Source organism: Notolabrus celidotus, chromosome 20 (assembly GCF_009762535.1).
Source record: "Notolabrus celidotus isolate fNotCel1 chromosome 20, fNotCel1.pri, whole genome shotgun sequence".
Lineage (NCBI taxonomy): Eukaryota > Metazoa > Chordata > Actinopteri > Labriformes > Labridae > Notolabrus > Notolabrus celidotus.
Window position 1 is genome coordinate 7,524,657 of NC_048291.1, and position 18,560 is coordinate 7,543,216.

The following is an 18,560-nucleotide window of genomic DNA, read 5'->3' on the forward strand; positions in this document are numbered from 1 at the left end:
TCAAGACTTAAAGCGACAAATTGAATTACTTTCTGTTCTGAAAAGAGAGGCCATCGCAATATTAAATGGAGTATGGGTGCAAAATGCGAGGAGCCTGGTGTTAGGAACAGGATTTTTGATAAGTGCTGTTCCATACATGTCGAAAAATGAATGAAAAGGTTGACATAACATCGAGATTGTGTCTGAGTTCACACAGTTTTTCATCTTCAGTCTACATTAACACTCTTCTCCAACTCTCTCTCCCAGTCTGTCTGAGAATCAGTCCCTGGTCCGCATGCCCCCCTGGAGCAACCTCTGGCTGGTGGGCGCCATGTCCCTCTCCATGTCCCTCCACTTCATGATCATCTACGTCGACCCCCTGCCCGTAAGTCTGCACTCCTGCACTGCAGCCCTCATCGCCACAAACCCTCCCTCACATACACTCAACACACACCACCACCTTTACAGCCTCACACACCGCCTAACGGCTCTCACACTGACTGACAGACACGGAGGAGGCCTTTTAGTCTGCACGAGGTTTCTGAATCTCTAGAATGCTGTGACATGATGTTTTATTTTTTCTTCTCAGTTTTAATTGAGGGTGATGATTTTATAACAACAATTGAAAGTGATAAAAGTTGTGCGTTCGGTGTGTCAGCGTAAACACGATGCCGCTCTCGTCCACAGATGATCTTCAAGCTGACTCACCTGAACGTGGAGCAGTGGTTGATGGTCGTGAAGCTCTCCTTCCCCGTCATCCTCATCGACGAGCTGCTCAAGTTTGTGGCTCGCACGTATCTGGAGGGTAAGCTGAGCATGTGACCCGCTCATCCCACGTCTCCTTTACTATGTCACACACACACTCACACACACACTCCTCATGGACGACAGTGATTCACTCAATGAGATGTTTGAATTCTTCTCTGATGCCTTTCTGGATCCCAGATCTCATTTTTACATTTCAGAACACATGGCTTCTCCCTGCTCCTTTAACACTTCCCTTCTCTCCTTTTAAAAATTCTGATACTTTTACTTCATTAATATAAAATTAAATAATAATTCACCTCCCTATTAAATGTCTTTATGTGCTGTTTGTGAACCTGTTTTCTCTTCCTCTCACAGTTTGAACTCTCTCCCTCCCTCTCCCCTCTAATCTTTGTTTCCTCTGATGATGTTCTAATTTTTCTCTCCCTGGATTCCCTTTTTCCTGATTTATCCTCTGACCATCAAGTCTAAACCCATTTCCCTCCCTGTAACAAAAAAAAGGTACCCTCCTCCTGACTCATGCTTAAGTTTAAGCCCTCTGCATCTTGAATTCTTTAAAGTTTAAAACGTTTCTCCGTCTATGAAACAAGATCTGTCGTGTGCTTGTGTTTTTCGTGAATCTTTCTGGTTTTAGTGTTTGGATCCTGTGAGAAGCTGTGATCCATGTTCTGCTGGTTGTGCGTCTTTTATTAACATACAGTATTTACATGATCCATGTTCACAGTTAGAGTTTGAAATGTTACTTCATTGATTAAGGCTCAGACATATTTTAAAGTAGAAATTTTAAAATGCCTCCTGCTTTGACTCTGAAACTAAAAATCAGCTACATTTTAACATTGTTTTGACATTGCGTGATTTAATCTAATAATAATAGTTCATAAATATAATAGTTTTCCATTGAGTTCATGTTTATGTGATGTTTTTCATAGATGCATGTGCAGTTTAGCACAGTATGAGATGCTGGTGATGAGATCAATACGAGGAATAAAAAAGTGCCTTTAAGATCAAATAATGAAGATGATCTGACAATGAGGATTAGGATGGGACTAGTTAAGTATTTCAAATAGTTATTGAACTTTAGATTCAGAGTGAAACATACCAGACCTGTTTGAATTTATGTTTGTTCAGAGATGCAAAATAGTATTCATTTTTCTTCCGTTAGATCTTAAAAAAGTCTAACAGTGTCTTACATTTGACTTCAAAAATTAAGTAGGATGTGATGTTGGCTGAGTCTAATAAAAACGTTCAAAAAATAATAATTAAGTAGGAACCGTGTATAAGGTTTAATCTGGATCAGAATAATCTGGATTTAGAAATCCACTTTTTTTTAAAACCAGCATCAGATCATCCACTTTACTTCTGTTCAAAGTTTCAAAGAAAAACTATGATGGATCAACCTGATTCAGATTTCAGGCAAATTAGGATTCCCAGACTTGAAAAATAACCAAATCCAGATTAATCACAGATCTAAATTGGACTACATCCAGCAAACTTGGTCCTCAGGGGGCACCAAAGCATCCACACAAACTGAATGATCCTCACAGAGTGTTGGAAGTCAACCTCCAGGTGCAGATTAAACCTGATGGTTAAATTGAGCGCCCATATAGAAGGCGGTCTGGGTTAGATTCCAGCCTGAGGCCCCTTTCCCGTGTATCATTCCCCCACTCTCTCTCCCTGTTTCCTGCTCTATCCACTGTCCCATCCTCTCTTAATAAAGGTGTAAAAAGCCCAAAAATATAACTTTAAAACAAAAAGAATTCAACTTCCCATGTTTGACATCGATGCTGTTTGGGGAAAAATTGCAATGAGGACAAAACGTTTTATATTTCACAGACCTTAAATGTTCCTCAGAGAGACAGGAAATGTGGGGGGAAGAGAGTCGGGGAGGACATGCAGTAAATGGTCGAACCTGCGACCTCTGCAACAAAGGCCTCTGTATATGGGGCGCACGCCTAGACCGCTAGGCCAACAGTACCATGTTCCTCGTCTTTCATTTCAGTGTAAATATCCAGGGATTCAACATCAAGAAAATATATTTAGAAAATGTCTGCATTATAAACACAGCTGTATAGATGTTCAAGTTCTGATTCATTTAGTATCATCTGTACCCAGCCCTCTGCAGGGATCAGGATAATCCTTCCTTTACGAAAACTTCAATCAACTTATTGTTTCTCAGCGTTGTTCTTGAATAGTTTTTGTATGTGAGCAAAGATCGGAGACTTCAGGAGGTTACTGCTCCCATCCAGCATCCCTCGCTGATCGTAGTGACATCATAAAACATTCAGAGTTTTACAAATAATGTGAAAGGTTTTAAACTTTAGAGATGTTGGAGGGAGGACTTTGTTATCTGTGGACAGAGACAGGTTAGTTGGCTGCATGGTTGTGTTATACTAATCTAACATTAGCTGAATGCTCGCTGTAGCAATTGTCTTGTTTTACAGAAGGCAATAAATCGATGTATTGCTTTCCACTCATCTTTTATCATGCTTTATTTTACACCTCCACACTCAGCTGTTACCTCCCAGCTGACATCCCTCTTCTTTCTCTGCAGGTAAAGTGTAAGGTGAAGTCGAGCAGAGAGCGGCTGAAGCAGAGAGAGAGAGAGAGAGAGAGAGAGAGAGACAGAGAGAGCGAGAGCGAGAGAGAGAGAAAGGAGGCTCAGCGGAGAGATCACTGAGCACTCACTCTGAACGAGAGCTGCCAAAAAAAGCCACAGTGATCTAAACACCAAGTGGCCTGAAAACAAACACAATAAGCCATCTGAAGATACACCACAAAAAGCTGCAAACTATTTTTCTGTGTATGTACTGAGGTTAATATATAGCTGAGTTATTAAAACTATTCTGTGTTGATTTTATTCTTTAAGAATAAAGAGATGTACAAAACTAAGTCTCAGACTCAGAAGTCGTGTGTCTTTTAGATGCATGTTCATTTTAGAATTCAAGGTTGTAATCAGCAGCAGGAGGAGAAAACAGTTTTAAAAAAAGAGTAAACAAGGTGTGTCACATATTAACATTACACTTGTTTGCCTAACCTGTCAGTTCAGTGTTTATCTTTGTGAACAGTTTTCAGCTCCTCTCTGACGAATCGGCATATTTGGTTATGGAAACATCTGTATTTAGACTAAATTTTATTCTCTCTTCATATTAACTCATTCACATTATCCTAAATGATTAAATGTGAGACTTAGTTACATCCTGTAAAGAAAATTACGTCATGGAACAGCTTCATGTTCTCCCTCAGAGTATTACAGCAAAACCACCAGATTCATGTCCCGTCCGTCTCCGATTCCTCATGGCTTCTATTCTAGTCAATGTGTTAACTTCCACTGGAACCACTCCGTTGCGTTCCGACTGTGTCTCTGATCCGGCAGGTTGAAGCCCTACGGATCAGATACGCAAGACTTCAATTCTTGTCGGATGCCAGAGCATCAATCTCAACGCATCAATGTCAACAGAGCAGATGGAGCGGGACCATAGACTGTATAAAATATGGACGTAGTATCCTTGACGTCACCCATCTGTCTCTGAAGAGCTGTTTTGAGGCCAATCGTCGCCATATTGCTGCTGTCGAGCGATTGTGACTTAAAGAGGCGGGCTTTGAGCCTCCTCGCCAACACCTACAGTGTTCCCGCCTGTCAATCAAGTCAGCTGTGCCTCTCATTATGGAAGACTCATAATCTCAATATCTTTAAAATTGTGCGTTTTGAAAAAATTCACCCCCGTACAGTGTGTGCCGATCGAGAAATGAGCTATCCAGACTACACTCGTCTTTTGTACCAGGCTGTAAACATGTTTATTTCTGCTGTAAAGATCGTCTATTTTGAATTGGTGTGTATATGGGTTCAGGTACTTCCACAGCAAGCCTCAAGCGGATCCTCGATGAACTGCAGTTTTTAGCACTTCCGCATTGGACTCTTTTTTTTAGACCGGAGGTTGCCGCTTGAGCGGGACAGGAAGTCAGGCACCAAAACTAAATGAAAACACCCGGTACATTTTACAGAATAAAACACTCTGTGTTATCACCAGATCATATTTCACTTAACTACAACAACAAACCATCATGATGAGTGGAGCCAGGCCTGGAGTCAACAGGTCAGAGGTTTTCAGAGGACCAGAAAGACAACATGGATGAGGAAAGGAGGAGGAGAATCCTTGATTCAATAATTACTGCGGTACAACCTCGGTCACATGACTCCAGCTGTGCTGCGTTCTGAAAACACAACCAGTGGGTGTTGATGGACTAGAGAGCACAGAGCCAGACCGCAGTGGATCAGAGACAGATCGGACACAGATCTGGTGGAAGTCCCATGTTAGGCGTCTCTTGAAGAACAAAAAGTTACTCGAAGGATGACAAAAAGACGATTTATCTTTAATTCAAAATGTAAACACAGAAAAACAAAGCGGGTTACACCTTTACATTTTTCACAGGTACTTTTTGACTTCTTCCAAAATCCTCGATCATAAATTATCTTAAAACCTGAAAGAGTTAACAATGCAGAGGAATGTATGAGAATGCATCGGTTAATGCAGGGTAAAGAGGGATGTCTTCTACGTTGTGTAACTTCATTTTTCATTATTGCACTGTGGTCAGTTTTTAGGACGCCTCAAACATGAAGTAAAATACAGTTTGCATATCAAACGATGGTTCATATTTAGTGACGTGAGATCAAGAGTTGGACTGTGGAGTGTTTGTAGTGAAGTCAGTTCTGTCAAAGATCATATTTACATGTGTGTTAGTAAGAGAGTAAATGTGTTCCTGATGTTAAAGGAGCGTGGAGCATGTTAAGGTTCACAGTTCATCTAAAATCACTTTGGTCTTCAGTCTTTGACATCGAACAGAAACATCACGTCTGTTCACTCAGTGTTCGTCCAGTGTTTCCTGTGCTCCCACACCTGCTGTGCTGGTCCCAATGGTCACACCTGTGTTTCATGTGGCGTGAGTCTGTCTCTGTGTATCTTGGTCTCTGCTCTTTGGTTCAGTGTGACTGAAAAAACTCACGAGGCGTCCGCAGGCGACGACCCGGCTTCACTGTCTCCTTCCTCCAGGATTTCTCTGACCTGGTCCAGACTCTCCGCCTGCCGCACCAACTCCAGCTTCACCTGCAGGACAGAGAGAAAAACATCATCACCCTAAAGCTCAGTCCAAATCATGTCGTCATAGTCAGATTTTACTTCAATAAGATTTCTTTTTCAAACCAAATCTACGGTGGCTTGTTATAATCCATAAACCTGCCAGACACTGCAGAGGTCATTAAACTGTATCTGTGTCACTGATGCTCCTCACCTGCAGAGACTGGGAGAGCTGCACAAAGTCTCTCTGGACCGTCTGCGTGGTGTCGACCTGAGAGCGCAGACTGATCACCTGACTGCGCAGCTCCAGACACTGCTGCTGCAGAGCCGTCTGACACAAAACAGTAAACAAACAAACAAACAAACAAATACACAAACATTAGCACACTAGCTGCAAAGCTCATCCAATCTTTACGATGATGTCAAATGAACCACAGCTCTGATAAATCTTCTGACTTTCATGTTGAATAACTTACTTTGTCGTTACTTAAAGACTTGTTGGTTCCCTGCACGTGAGACAGCGCCACCCGCAGGGCTTCCAGTTCAGTGCGACAGGCGAGCAGCTCAGCCTGCAGCTGGTCCTTCTGAGCCTGGATCCTCTCGGTCTCCGTCTTCAGACTGGACAGCTGCACTGCACGCACACACACATACACACACACACAGATTATAACTCAATCACAACACAAGTCAGATTGTGGCTCTCATTTTATTATTTTTTCTGTTCTCATCACGAATAACACAAAGGTTAAAGGTGAAGTAAATGTAATCCCACAGACGGACTGATTACCAGATTCAAAAAGCATGAGGCGTTCACTTACCCTCTAAAACTTCTGGTGACAGTAATTTCATGTCCGAGCACCAAGGAAGAAAGACAAAAAAAAGTCAGTGTGAAAACAGCCATTTAAATAAAAAAACATGACTACAAGAAGAAAAAGAAGAGGAGGAAGAAGAAGAGAGAAGAAGAAGAGGGAGAGGATGCATACAAAGAAGAAACTAAGGGGGAAGGAGTAAAGAGGAAAAGAACATTTAAAAAAAAGAAATAGAAGAGGAAAAGAAGAAGTGTAGAATAAGAAAAAGGGTAAAAGGAAAAGTGATGTGAAGAAAAATAAGATAAAAGGAATAAAGAGAAATGGGAGAAAAGGAAGAAGCAGAGAAGAAAAGAAAAGCAAAGGGAGAAGCAGAGGGAAAAAGAAAAGAAGAGCAAGAAACCAGTAAGAAAAGAAAAGAAAAGGAATAAGCAGAGAAGAAAAGAAAAGGAAGAAGCAGGGAAGTAAAAAAGAGAAAAGAAAAGGAAGAAGAGGGGAAAAGAAAAGAAAGGAAAAGAAGAAAGAAGAAGAAGAAGAGTCTGGTCCTCAGACCGTTCTCCTCGGCTCGGGTGTCCAGTTGCTCTCTCAGGTTGACGATCTCGATGCGGAGACGCTCCTCACAGTGCGCCCCCTGCAGGTCAAACATGAACAGTCAGCACGGCTCTCTGTTCCCTCTCTGACTCATCCACATCAGTTCAGGAGAAACTAAAACCTGGATCAGGACTCGTACCTGCAGAGACGCTGTGAACGCTAAGCTGGAGTCTGCCTCATCTTCCTCCACCTCCTCTCCTTTCAGTCGGGACAGATCGCTGCACATCTTCCTCTGAGAGAGGGACAGCTCTGCCTGATCACACACACATACAGACACACACACACAGGTAATATTATACCCTAATACACACACACATCTTATAGGTAATTTTAAAGAGTTGCACACTCTCATCGTCTCTCTCACCAGCCGACTCTGCATGGCGTTCTGTGATTGGCTGACAGATTTCTGCAGATCCTGAAGGAGAGCCTCAGAAGTCTTGACCTGACACTGGAGCATTGATACCTGAAAACACACACACACATAAACAGATTAATGCATTTGTAAGTCTGCCCACATCATATCCACTGTGTGTTAGTGTGTGTGTTAGTGTGTGTGTGTGTCACAGTGTTGCTCACCTGTTTGTGTGTCTGGTTGGTCTGTGTGTCGAGCTCTTTCTCCAGATCCTCCTTCTCAGCCTGCAGACGACTCACCTCGTCTCTCAGCTCAGACACCTGCAAGACACACCTCACACTCGTTAACCAAAACACTAGTTTCTGTGGAGAAGACTGAAAACTTGGTTATTCACTAATAAAATGTGCAGACCAGAGTGCAGAGAAAGCTTTACTAAACATCAATGTGTGTATGTCTTTAGGCTTTTACTGGCATGGGACCAAAAACAGGAAATACACCAAGAGTAGAGAACATCACTGCAACCATCGATCCCCTACCCAAAGAAGAAGACTTGTTCATGTTTCAACCAAACTAATAACTAACTTACTAATTTACACATCGGCATCTAACAACACACCCTGTTTAAAGCAAGATAACTCCCGGCCTCCTTGCTGGCTGCGGCCTTTGATCTATAATCCTGCATCACGTAGATAATTTCAGGACATGTTGGCCTGACTTTTTCCTGAACTTGCCGTTCAAACAAGCCAGATGTTCTGTATTAATTTCACCATTAGAATCACTCAAGGCAGTCCCCATGATATAAAAACATTAGCAGAAAGACGAGCAGTGATGAAGATAACGCAGAGAAGATCAGCTCCGTGTGAATGTCATCACTTTGCCACATCTCCGACAGCTCCAAAACGTAAAACGTCCTACAGGGGACCGTCAGGAAAGCTCACTTTAATGGTTAGATTAAAATCTCAGCTGTTTGTGATCACACGAGCAGCTTAACAGACTACAACCAAAACTGTTCTAGTAATCTGATTGGTTTAAAGCGACTGGAGAAGATCAAATCTTGAAAACAGGTTTTTCTAAAGAAAAAGAGGATTACAAAAACAGGATTGGATCAGGTAACACAATCTGTTTTTTACGCCAATACATTATAATACATATCATATCATATTACATTACATTACATTACATTATATTACATTATATTATATTGTATTACATCATATTATATTGTATTATATTATATTATATTATATTATGTTATGTTATGTTATGTTATATTATATTATATTATATTATATTATATTATATTATATTATATTATATTATATTATATTATATTATTATTATTATTGTATAATTATAATTATCTGTATCCAGACAAACCTACAAACCAAGCGGCAACCTCCGGTCTAAAAATAGGAGTCCAATGTGGAAGTGTTAAAAACTGCAGTTCATCGAGGATCCGCTTGAGGCTGGCTCCGGAAGTACCAGAAGTCACATACACATGAATGGGAAAAAGACGATCTTTACAGCAGAAATAATCATGTTTACAGCCTGGTACAAAAGACGAGTGTAGTCTGGATAGCTAATTTGTCGATCGGCTCACAATGAGCGGCAAACTTGAAGATATTGAGATTACTAGTCTTCCAATGAGAGGCACATCTGACTGTGGGAACACTGCAGCTGTTGGCTAGGAGGCTCAAACTCCGCCTCTTTATGTCACAATCGCTCCACAGCAGCAATACGGCTGCCACCGACGATTGGCCTCAAAACAGCGCTTCAGAAACAGATTGGTGATGTCACGGATACTATGTCCATATCTTATACAGTCTATGCTGTAGACCCATTTGTTTTTATTTATTTATATTGCATACAATCTGTCATAACCACACCAAAATCCCACCATGTCAACCTTTAACTTCTGCATTCAATTTCCTTAATGCCTGTAATTACAACTATTTATAACACATGTAACATTGTATAAATAACTTTACATTTTATTCCTATTTTATTTTTCAAATTTATTTGTATCCTATTCAAAGTAATTCTCTATTTGTGCGTCATTATTCTTGTTCTACTTTTGCTACTATGTCTGTGTTTCTGCAACAACCTAATTCCCCCTTGGGATCTATAAAGTCTTATCTCATCTTGTTTTTATCCTGATCCAGTTTGTGTTGTTGACAAACTTTTGAGAAGCATCGGTGAGGATTATCCTGATCCCAGGAGAGGGCTGAATTTAAGCTGGATTACAGGAACTAAATGTGACGAAGCTTTTAGCATCAAATGAAACAGTATTGTTGTAATCATGTTGATATTTCAGACTTATTTATTTATAGTTGAATCACTTCAGTGACAGAAGATGAAGATGACGTTAGAGTTGTAAAATACAGATTTAATCCCTGTGAATTATTTCACTAACTAGAATTAATGTCAAATATAACAGATTAAATTTAAAGCAGCTTTGAGGAGCTTCTAAACGGTGTGGATTTTGGCGACAAAGTATGTGGTACGTAGTCCTGTTTAGAGCTCTGGTAATCTGGATTTGGTCATATTTATGTAAACCTTTAACCCCTGATCTCAACCACGCCTCACATCCATGCTTTCTAAGTGTAGAAGCACCTTGAAGCTGGATCATGGTGAGTGGATCTTTGTGTATCAAAGATGTCTTGATTCATTAAAAGTTGAAAGTATATTCTATGAAACAGATCCACACCTGAGCGTTTATTGCATCCCAGTCCCCATGTGTGACCAGCCGGTGTCCCGCAGGCGGCAGGTAGATGGCCTCAGGTACCAGAGTTCCTGTGGAGACCAGGGAGTCGGTGTCGTCCTGAGCGTGCAGTTTTCTGGGTAGAGACGGCGTGTCCATGGAGAAGGAGGACAGAGACGCAGAGTCGCAGCTCCTCAGTGAGAAATAACCGTCCGATGTCAGCTGTGCTGCTTCTCCCTCCGCCGCATCCAACTCGGCCTGATGGCTCTGCTTCCTATCGGGTGACGATGCTGCCTCTGCCTCCGTCTGACTGTTCAGTGTTTGGGAGTCATTACTGACGGCTTCTGTGTCCATGCGGCTTTTCCTTCCACTGATCTGACAGAGAGAGAAACACACATGCTGGGATTAAGTCCACAGGTTTGAACGACAAAACAAGAGAGACAACAATGATATCTATTTGGTCATCCAGCTCCACCAATCCCAACAAAGCAACTTTAAAACGCTGGTTATCGAGTCTGTCCGTTGACTGGTTGCTTCCATAAGCATGGACAAATAAAAATGGTAAGAGTATGTAGCATTAGACCAATCACAAACATGAAGAAGTGTCAAAATGTGCAAACAAACAAACTCAAAGACCTTCAATAAATAACTCTGCAAATAAAATCATGAATCAAAGCATCAGGAAGGCTTTGCTTCTTATCCCACAAGAATAAAACTGCACGGCGATTGAGCTGATGTCAAACCGACCTAAACCCAGAAACCCCACAGTCACCTGAAGTTGTGTGACAACATCAGAAAAAGCTCACACAGGTACACACTGACCAGGATCTGTCCGCTGGCTCTCCTCCACTCCACAGACTGAAGAACAGAAATCCGAGCCTCATACTGCGCTGCCGTCTCTGTGAACACAACAGGATGATAAAAACATTTGAGCCGTATCAGCGTCTACAAGACGTCAAAACTTCAAGATGTCATTAAATCCATGAACTGTAAATTAATCCCTTCTTCATCCCCCTTCCTGTAAACAGGTTTGTATTTCAAACTTTACTAAATCTTGAGTGAACACTGAACAGTATATTTTATTTGTTGTGTGTATTCCAAAAACACTGCACAGTTAAATATCTTTCTATTGTTTTAGTTTAATCTACGACCTCAATTCCCTAAAAGTTGGAATTAAATGTTAAGAAAAATAGATTTTGGGGGGTCCAGGGGTCTAGCGGTCTAAGCTCTCTCCAAATACAGAGGTTAGAGTCCTCGCCGCAAAGGTCGCTGGTTCGAATCCCAGCTGCGACCATTTGCTGCATGTCTTCCCCCACTCTCTGCTCCCCACATGTCCTGTCTCACTTCTGCTGTCCTATCAATTAAAGGAAAAAAAATGCCCAAAACTATATCACTTTTAAAAATCAGATTCTGATCAACTGCAAAGACAACAAATCAAACGTTTAAACAGTTCTTAATATCATAAAAAGATTCAGGGAGTCTGGAGAAATCTCTGTACAAAAAGGGACAAGGCCATAAACCAACACTCCACAATGATCTTCAGGCCCTCAGGCAGCACTGCATTAAAAACACAGGCATGACTCTGTAGTGGAGATCACTGCATGGGCTCAACATCACCTCCAAAAAAAAAACATGTCTGTGAGCACAGTTCTTTGCTGCATCCACAAATACAGATTACAACTGCACCATGAAAAAGAGGAAACCACATTTAAAACATGCTGGTGACTTCTCTGGAGCTAAGCCCATTTAACCCTCCTATTATCCTTGGGGTCAATTGGACTCCATTTAATGTTTAACGTCTCTTAAGCCTAACATCATTTTTTTGGCCTCATATTTCATGACTTTTCCTAATTTAATTGGGACAACTGAGAAAACGTCAAATTAAAATGTTGATATTTCCAATTTCCTGTCAAAATAAATGACGCATCTTTCTTGTGGTCCCTAAGACCAGGCTGAAAACAAGGGGTGGCCGTGCCTTCTCTGCAGTGGCCCCCAAACTGTGGAACGAGCTGCCCCCCCATGTTAGATTGTCCCCAACATTACTGACTTTTAAATCCTGTCTTAAAAAATATTTTTACTCCTTGGCTTTTAACCCAGCGCAAGACTTGTGTGGTCTCTGTCTCTGTCTGTTCTTTTATTGTATTTGTATTTGCTCTTACAGTGTTTTTATTCTTTTTAAGTGTTTTATTTGTTTTATTATGATTCTTTTACTTTATTCTATTTTATTCTCTGACAGCGTTTTATGTTTCTGTGTGTTTTAACTTATTTTACCTCACTGTGCAGAACTTTGCTAAACTTGATTGTCTTTTTAAATGTGCTATAGAAATAAAGTGGATTGGATTGGATTGGATCTTTGTTCCTTGGGGTAAATTTGACCCCAGGCTGTTTTAGCTGTATATAACATAAGAAATATCAACATTTTATACACATTTGTTTTGGATGATATTAAGGTCGCTATAACTAAGGACACTTTTGCATGTGACTGCAGGAGCTGGGATCGACCCGCCAACCTTTAGGTTGAGATATAATATTTCCAGCCACCATGTCTCTAAAGACATTCAGTGATGTGTCCTGTGTCATACCTTTTGATAACATAGAAACAAGGCAGGGCCGACGAGAGCATGACAAACCCGCAGCAGTTTGATGTTCTGTCCTTCTGAATGCTTATGTTTATGCTTGAAATATAGGTTTAAATTGCTGGGGTCAAATTGACCCCGAGAATAAAAGATGTTAGTAAATTTGAGGGTAATAGGAGGGAAGATACACTGAGGGGTGCAGATTTAGCCTGATGGTTAAGTTGAACGCCCATGTATCGGGCGGTCCAGGTTTGATTCCAGCCAACTCATGTCATTCCCTATTTCTTTCCCAGTTTCCTACGCTATCCACTGTCCTCTTCTTTATAAATAAAGGTGTAAAGGCCCCTAAAATACAACTTAACCGGGGCGAACTGTCCTGTGGTCTGAAAAATCTAAATTTGACATTCTTTTTGGAAATCATGGACACCGCATCCTCTTCTCTAAAAATGAGACACACCAGCCGGTTTATTATCTGCACACAGTTAAAAAGCCAGCATCTGTGACGGCATTGGCTAGCTTACACATCTGAGAAGACACCATTAATGCTGAATGATATACAGGTTTCAAAACAACATATGCCAAACCACATTCTGCACATATTACAACAGCATGGCTTTGTAGTAGAGGAGTCCTGGTTTTAAACTGGCCTGCCTGCAGTCCTGGTATTGTCAACCATTGAAAATATTTGGTGCATCATGAAACAAAGAATATGAGAAAGGAAACCTTTTACAGTTGAGCCGCTGGAATCTTATATCAGGCATGAAAGGACTTCCTAAACTAAAGTGTTAAAAGAAGAGGTGATGCAACACAACGTCTTTTAAAATCAGACATCTCTCTGGAGAGATTGAAAGTAAAGTCATGATCTTTAACGTCCTCTGAGCAGTTGTGTGTGTGTGTGTCTCTTACACTCAATTTGATTCTGAAAGTCTCACCAAACTTCTTAAAACTATGACTTACACTCATTTGTTCCTAGATTTATCTTCCTGGTTTTACAAATGTTGTAACTTTGAAATGAAGTATATGAAGTGTCTCTTTATTGTCTTACATATCTCTGCTTCTTACTTCCAGCACTTCCTATTTCCTGAGTAGGATTCCACAGAGCAATGTCTCAGAGGTGACACACAGACTAATCATCTGGGCTCTGATTTCTCTCTCCTCGTAAGAAGAGAAAAAAGCGTTCCTTAGTGTCGAAAAAGTAAATATGTTAAATGAACTTTCACAACCAAACACACTCACCTCTGAGAGCCTCCTGTAGAGACTGGATCTCTTGGTCACATTGTTTTTGCAGCTCTGCCAGTTCCTCCTGTTTGCTCAGCTCGCAGATCGTCGCCACGCCCTGCCAGTGTTCGGCCTGAGCTCGGCACTCTGCTAGCTGGGCCTGAAGACTCGTCTCTGGGATCAAGGAGAAACAGGTTTCTGATGTTTAGCCGTCAATACTGTTTACGGACATTTGCACCGGAAGAGCAGGAATCGCATACACAGGAGAAGCAGTGAGGTGCAGCTGGTGAAAGACCTTTAGACAGCTCACAGATAAGAAGCGGTTTATCTGAGACACGGGTGGAGAACTGTGCAGCCTGCGACTCAGCAAGGACTGCTTACAAATGTTTATCTTTTAGAGTAAAGAAGCATGTTTGTCTTCATTAACTAGACACACAGCAGGTTGGTGGAGCTGATCTGTATGTTACGCAATAACCCTTCAAGTCCTGTTATAGTCCAAGTTGTCTTGACTCCACTATCTCTACTTTCTTTCACACATGCACTCCTTATTCCTGAAATTTCTAGGAGCTCTGCCCTGAAATCTTCTGAAAAAGTAGTTTGTTCACACACGTCCCTCACTGAGTGAAGTCCTCCCTGTTAGACGAATGGGTCAATGTACGAGAGGTGAGTCTCAGGAAGCAGAACATGACATCAAAATCAGTCTGTGAAAGCCGGAGTGTAATGTTTGAAAATCATGGAGAACGAAGTAAAGACTTTATTCAAATAAAATGTGCATTTTCCATTAATTGTTGTTTACTTGTTTGTTTATATTCATAATTAATTTATACCTGATTCCCTTACAAGAAACAACAGGAATCTAATAATAATATAATAATAATAATAACTGATATTTATATAGCGCCTTTCAAGACCCCCTACCTGACCCTTCACAGGTTAAGGTAGGGGGTCTGGGGGGTAGGTGGGGATATCTAATGGGGAAAGGCCTTGAGGAAAAGGTACGTTTTGACTGCTTTCTTAAAACTGTCCAGGGTTGGGGTGCTGCGGATGTCGAGAGGGAGAGAGTTCCACAGAGTGGGGGCTGCCACACTGAATGCTCTGTCTCCAAAGGTCCGCAGCTTAGTCTGGGGGGTGGAGAGGAGACCAAGGTCTGAAGAGCTTATGTTCCGGGATGGAGTGTGTTGGTGGAGGAGGTTAGCAAGGTATTGGGGGGCATGCAGGGATTTATAAGTGAGGAGGAGGAGCTTATAGGTGATGCAGTACTTTACAGGGAGCCAGTGGAGGTGCATGAGAGTGGGGGTGATGTGCTGCCAGGGCTTGGTGTGCGTGAGAACCCTGGCAGCAGTTCTCACGCACACTCACGCTGAGTTCTGCACGTATTGGAGCCTGTCCAAGGCATTGCTGGGGACCCCAAACAGAACTCCATTGCAATAATCCAGCCGGGAGGTAATGAAAGCGTGGATGAGGGTCTGGGCAACTGAACTGGAGAGAGATGGGAGATGTTCTTGAGGTGATAGAAGGCAGACTTTGTGTCTGATTTGATGTGTGAACGGAAGGAGAGGGTGGAGTCAAGAATGACACCCAGGTTGCAGACTTCTGGAGCTGGGGAGATGGAACAGCCATCCACATGGAGGAGGAGATCTCCAACCTTCCTGAGCAGTGGCTTGGGGGCCACAACCACGAGCTCCATCTTTTTACATCAATCTAGGACTGTCCAGTATCAAGGTATTTATTTCACAGTCACACTGGTTGAATTTTTGGCTAAAAAGTTACTGAATCAATGCAGTGAGTAAACGGACGCATGTGCAGACAGCTTCTCTTGAAAATGATTCTCGTTCTTCAGCCTCAGATGTTTATATTCATCATGTAATGTGCCTCTCTACCTTTCCTGCTATGTTCTCACACCAGCTCACCCTGGACAAATTAAACTCCAGGGAGTAAAAATTCAGATCAAAGTCAGGGTGAAATTTTTTGCAAGAGTTTGTGTGAATGAAACTTTGGTGTGCAAACTGAGCGAGCGTATTTTCAGCTCCTGCACTTAAAGGGAACAGACTGAGGTCTAGACTTTCAACGGATCATGTTGACATGTTGATTTCACTAAACAACAATTTTATATTGATTTTAGCGTTTTTTTATTATTTTATTAATTCTAACTATCTGTTTTTTATTCATCTACTCAGTTTTATTGATACTTCTAGGCTTTATTTCATCTTCAACTCTTAACCCTATCCCAACCGTCTTTTATTTATTTATTTTTAACTATTTATATTCTTAATGTTAAATATTTTATTGTTGTCGGTGCGCATTAGTCTCTATTTTAAAATCCATTTTTTTGTTTTTTAATAGGTCTTACCATTATTATTTTTATTTCGCTTTGAAGCACTTTGAATCGTATTTGATTCGTATGAAAAGGTGCTATATAAATAAAACTTGATTGATTGAGTGATACTCATTTTTTGAGTTTCCTGACATATTACGGACTTTTAAATCCTGTCTTTAAAAATATTTTTACTCCTTGGCTTTTAACCCAGCATGAGAGTTGTGTGGTCTCTGTCTGTCTGTCTGCTCTTTTATTGGATTTTTATTTGCTCTTAAAGTGTTTTTAATTCAATTTTTTCTATTATTATAATTGTTGAAGTGTTTTATTTGTTTTATAATGATAATTTTATTTTATTCTCTTTTATTTTCTGACAGCGTTTTATGTTCTGTGTGTTTTAACTCATTTTACCTCACTGTGCAGCACTTTGCTAAACCTGATTGTTCTTTTAAATGTTGTTTTTTAATAAATAAAGTGGATTGGATTCAGATAAGGTTTTGTACGAGTAAAAAAAACCTCTTACCATATAAATGGAGTTAGTAGTGTCATAGACAGTGATTCTGTCCTGGGAGCATTATTTGATACACGATTTTAGTAAATTAAGAAAAATAACCCTGAAATTTAAATAAAGGTATTTTATTACTCTACCAAAATATCCTCCATATATTCTGATGAAGTGTACATAGTGTGTATATATCTGTAATAGTTGCCATATTTTATTTTATTTTTACTTTATTTTATTTTATTCTATTTTATTTTACCCTTGTCATTGCTATTATTATTGTAATTATATTTTTTAACTACGTTAGTGCATTGTTGTATAAGTATAAATAAAGTATATCTTATGATATAGATGTCGTGATATAAAATGATTTAATCATATAATGTTATAGGATATTATTAATTTAGCATTTTTTGTCATAGTAACACATATTGACCCTAACCCTTACCCTAATGAAGACAAACAAGAAGTGAAAGTTTCTATTGAGTCAGATTAAAGCGTCAATAGATCAGCTGTTACTCAAACAGCCCGTTAGTTGTCGTGCATTCACGTGTTGTTGGAATAATCGGAAAGATTAGATTCTGCCCGTGGAAATGAAAGCAAAAGGTCTCTGAGAACGGACAGACAAATGGGAGTATTAGTAAAATGCTGCCTTTGTGTGAATTGAAGTATATCTGATCAATTACCTTCGATTACTATATTTTAAGTGTTTTGAATTATTTCTACATTACGACATGTTTTTTTCACACTGAAAGTGACAGAACACCTTCCTAACTTGGGAATTTCGAGCACCAGAGGAACACGTGAATGCAGCACCAGTCCCAGTGCGAACGAGCAACAAGTTCCCGTTAATGTGAACCGTAAAAACCTGATTAAAAGAGCTCACCGTCAGCTCACAACCAATCCCGTTAGTGAGTGCGGTGTGAAGCGGGTTAAAGTTTAATCTGCCGGGTTGTATTACCTGTGTCTTCACTCATCTTCTCAGCAGACACACCGAGTCCAACCAGGAGCACCGCCCGACCTAAACACGTCTATCGAGAGGTCCAGAAATGTGAAATTAAAGTCATGTTGCAGGAATAATCCAGGTGTGTCCTTTAGTGTGGAGATTATTAGAGGAGTGTCAGCCTCAGGAAACAACTTTCCCCGGTGTAAGCCTGCGGAAATGACGTCGACCTCCTTCCTGTTCTCGGATGCCTTTCCCTCTTTCCCTGGATTTTTGTCTGAGTGTAATTTGACTGTTTGGTAAACCAAGGAAACTGGAGAAACCTTTGAATTTCATAGATACTTCACTAAATACACACCCTTAGCATGAAGTGTGAAGTATATCTTCTATTTGGGGACCCCTGGAGGTCACTGAGCCACATGATACCAGGGAAAATACATTAAAGTATTCAACTACACAACAACAAATTGTATAAATGCCTGGTACATGGATGTACAGAGACGTCTGTGGAGGGACCTACAAGATAATATTTCAGTAGAAAAGAGGAAGGAAGTATGTACTAAAGCACAATCAAGAACATCTAATACTCGCCTGAAATTACTGCAATATAACTGGTTGATGTGTACATATCTAACTCCAGAAAAACTTAATAGATATAATAGAGCCATACCTGATAGCTGTATCAAATGTCAGAGGGAAAATGGTTTTCACTTTTTCATTGTATTTGGCAATGTGGTGAGA

General features: G+C 40.6%; 2 protein-coding genes across 5 annotated transcripts in view; one reads left to right on the forward strand and one right to left on the reverse strand.

Annotated features, from left to right (window-relative positions):
• The window catches only part of atp2a1 (ATPase sarcoplasmic/endoplasmic reticulum Ca2+ transporting 1), a 46,701-nt gene extending 43,068 nt beyond the window's left edge, over positions 1-3,633 (forward strand). For all 4 annotated transcript variants that reach the window (XM_034712081.1, XM_034712084.1, XM_034712085.1 and 1 more), the window contains 3 exons: positions 247-364; positions 667-784; positions 3,296-3,633. In XM_034712081.1, coding sequence (XP_034567972.1) covers positions 247-364; positions 667-784; positions 3,296-3,306 — 247 coding nt within the window. In that variant the 3' untranslated portion in view covers positions 3,307-3,633. The remainder of the gene's footprint in view (positions 1-246; positions 365-666; positions 785-3,295) is intronic.
• A 1,461-nt stretch (positions 3,634-5,094) lies between these two features.
• rabep2 (rabaptin, RAB GTPase binding effector protein 2) lies at positions 5,095-18,072 on the reverse strand. The gene is made up of 12 exons (XM_034712136.1): positions 17,838-18,072; positions 14,079-14,234; positions 11,089-11,165; positions 10,273-10,641; positions 7,790-7,885; positions 7,578-7,676; positions 7,353-7,466; positions 7,175-7,253; positions 6,635-6,646; positions 6,293-6,447; positions 6,031-6,147; positions 5,095-5,846 (listed from the first exon to the last, which is right to left on the reverse strand). Exons 1-12 carry the CDS (start codon positions 17,851-17,853, stop codon positions 5,742-5,744), a joined length of 1,395 nt encoding a protein of 464 aa, XP_034568027.1. The 5' UTR covers positions 17,854-18,072; the 3' UTR covers positions 5,095-5,741.
• Between the last annotated feature and the right edge of the window lie 488 nt (positions 18,073-18,560).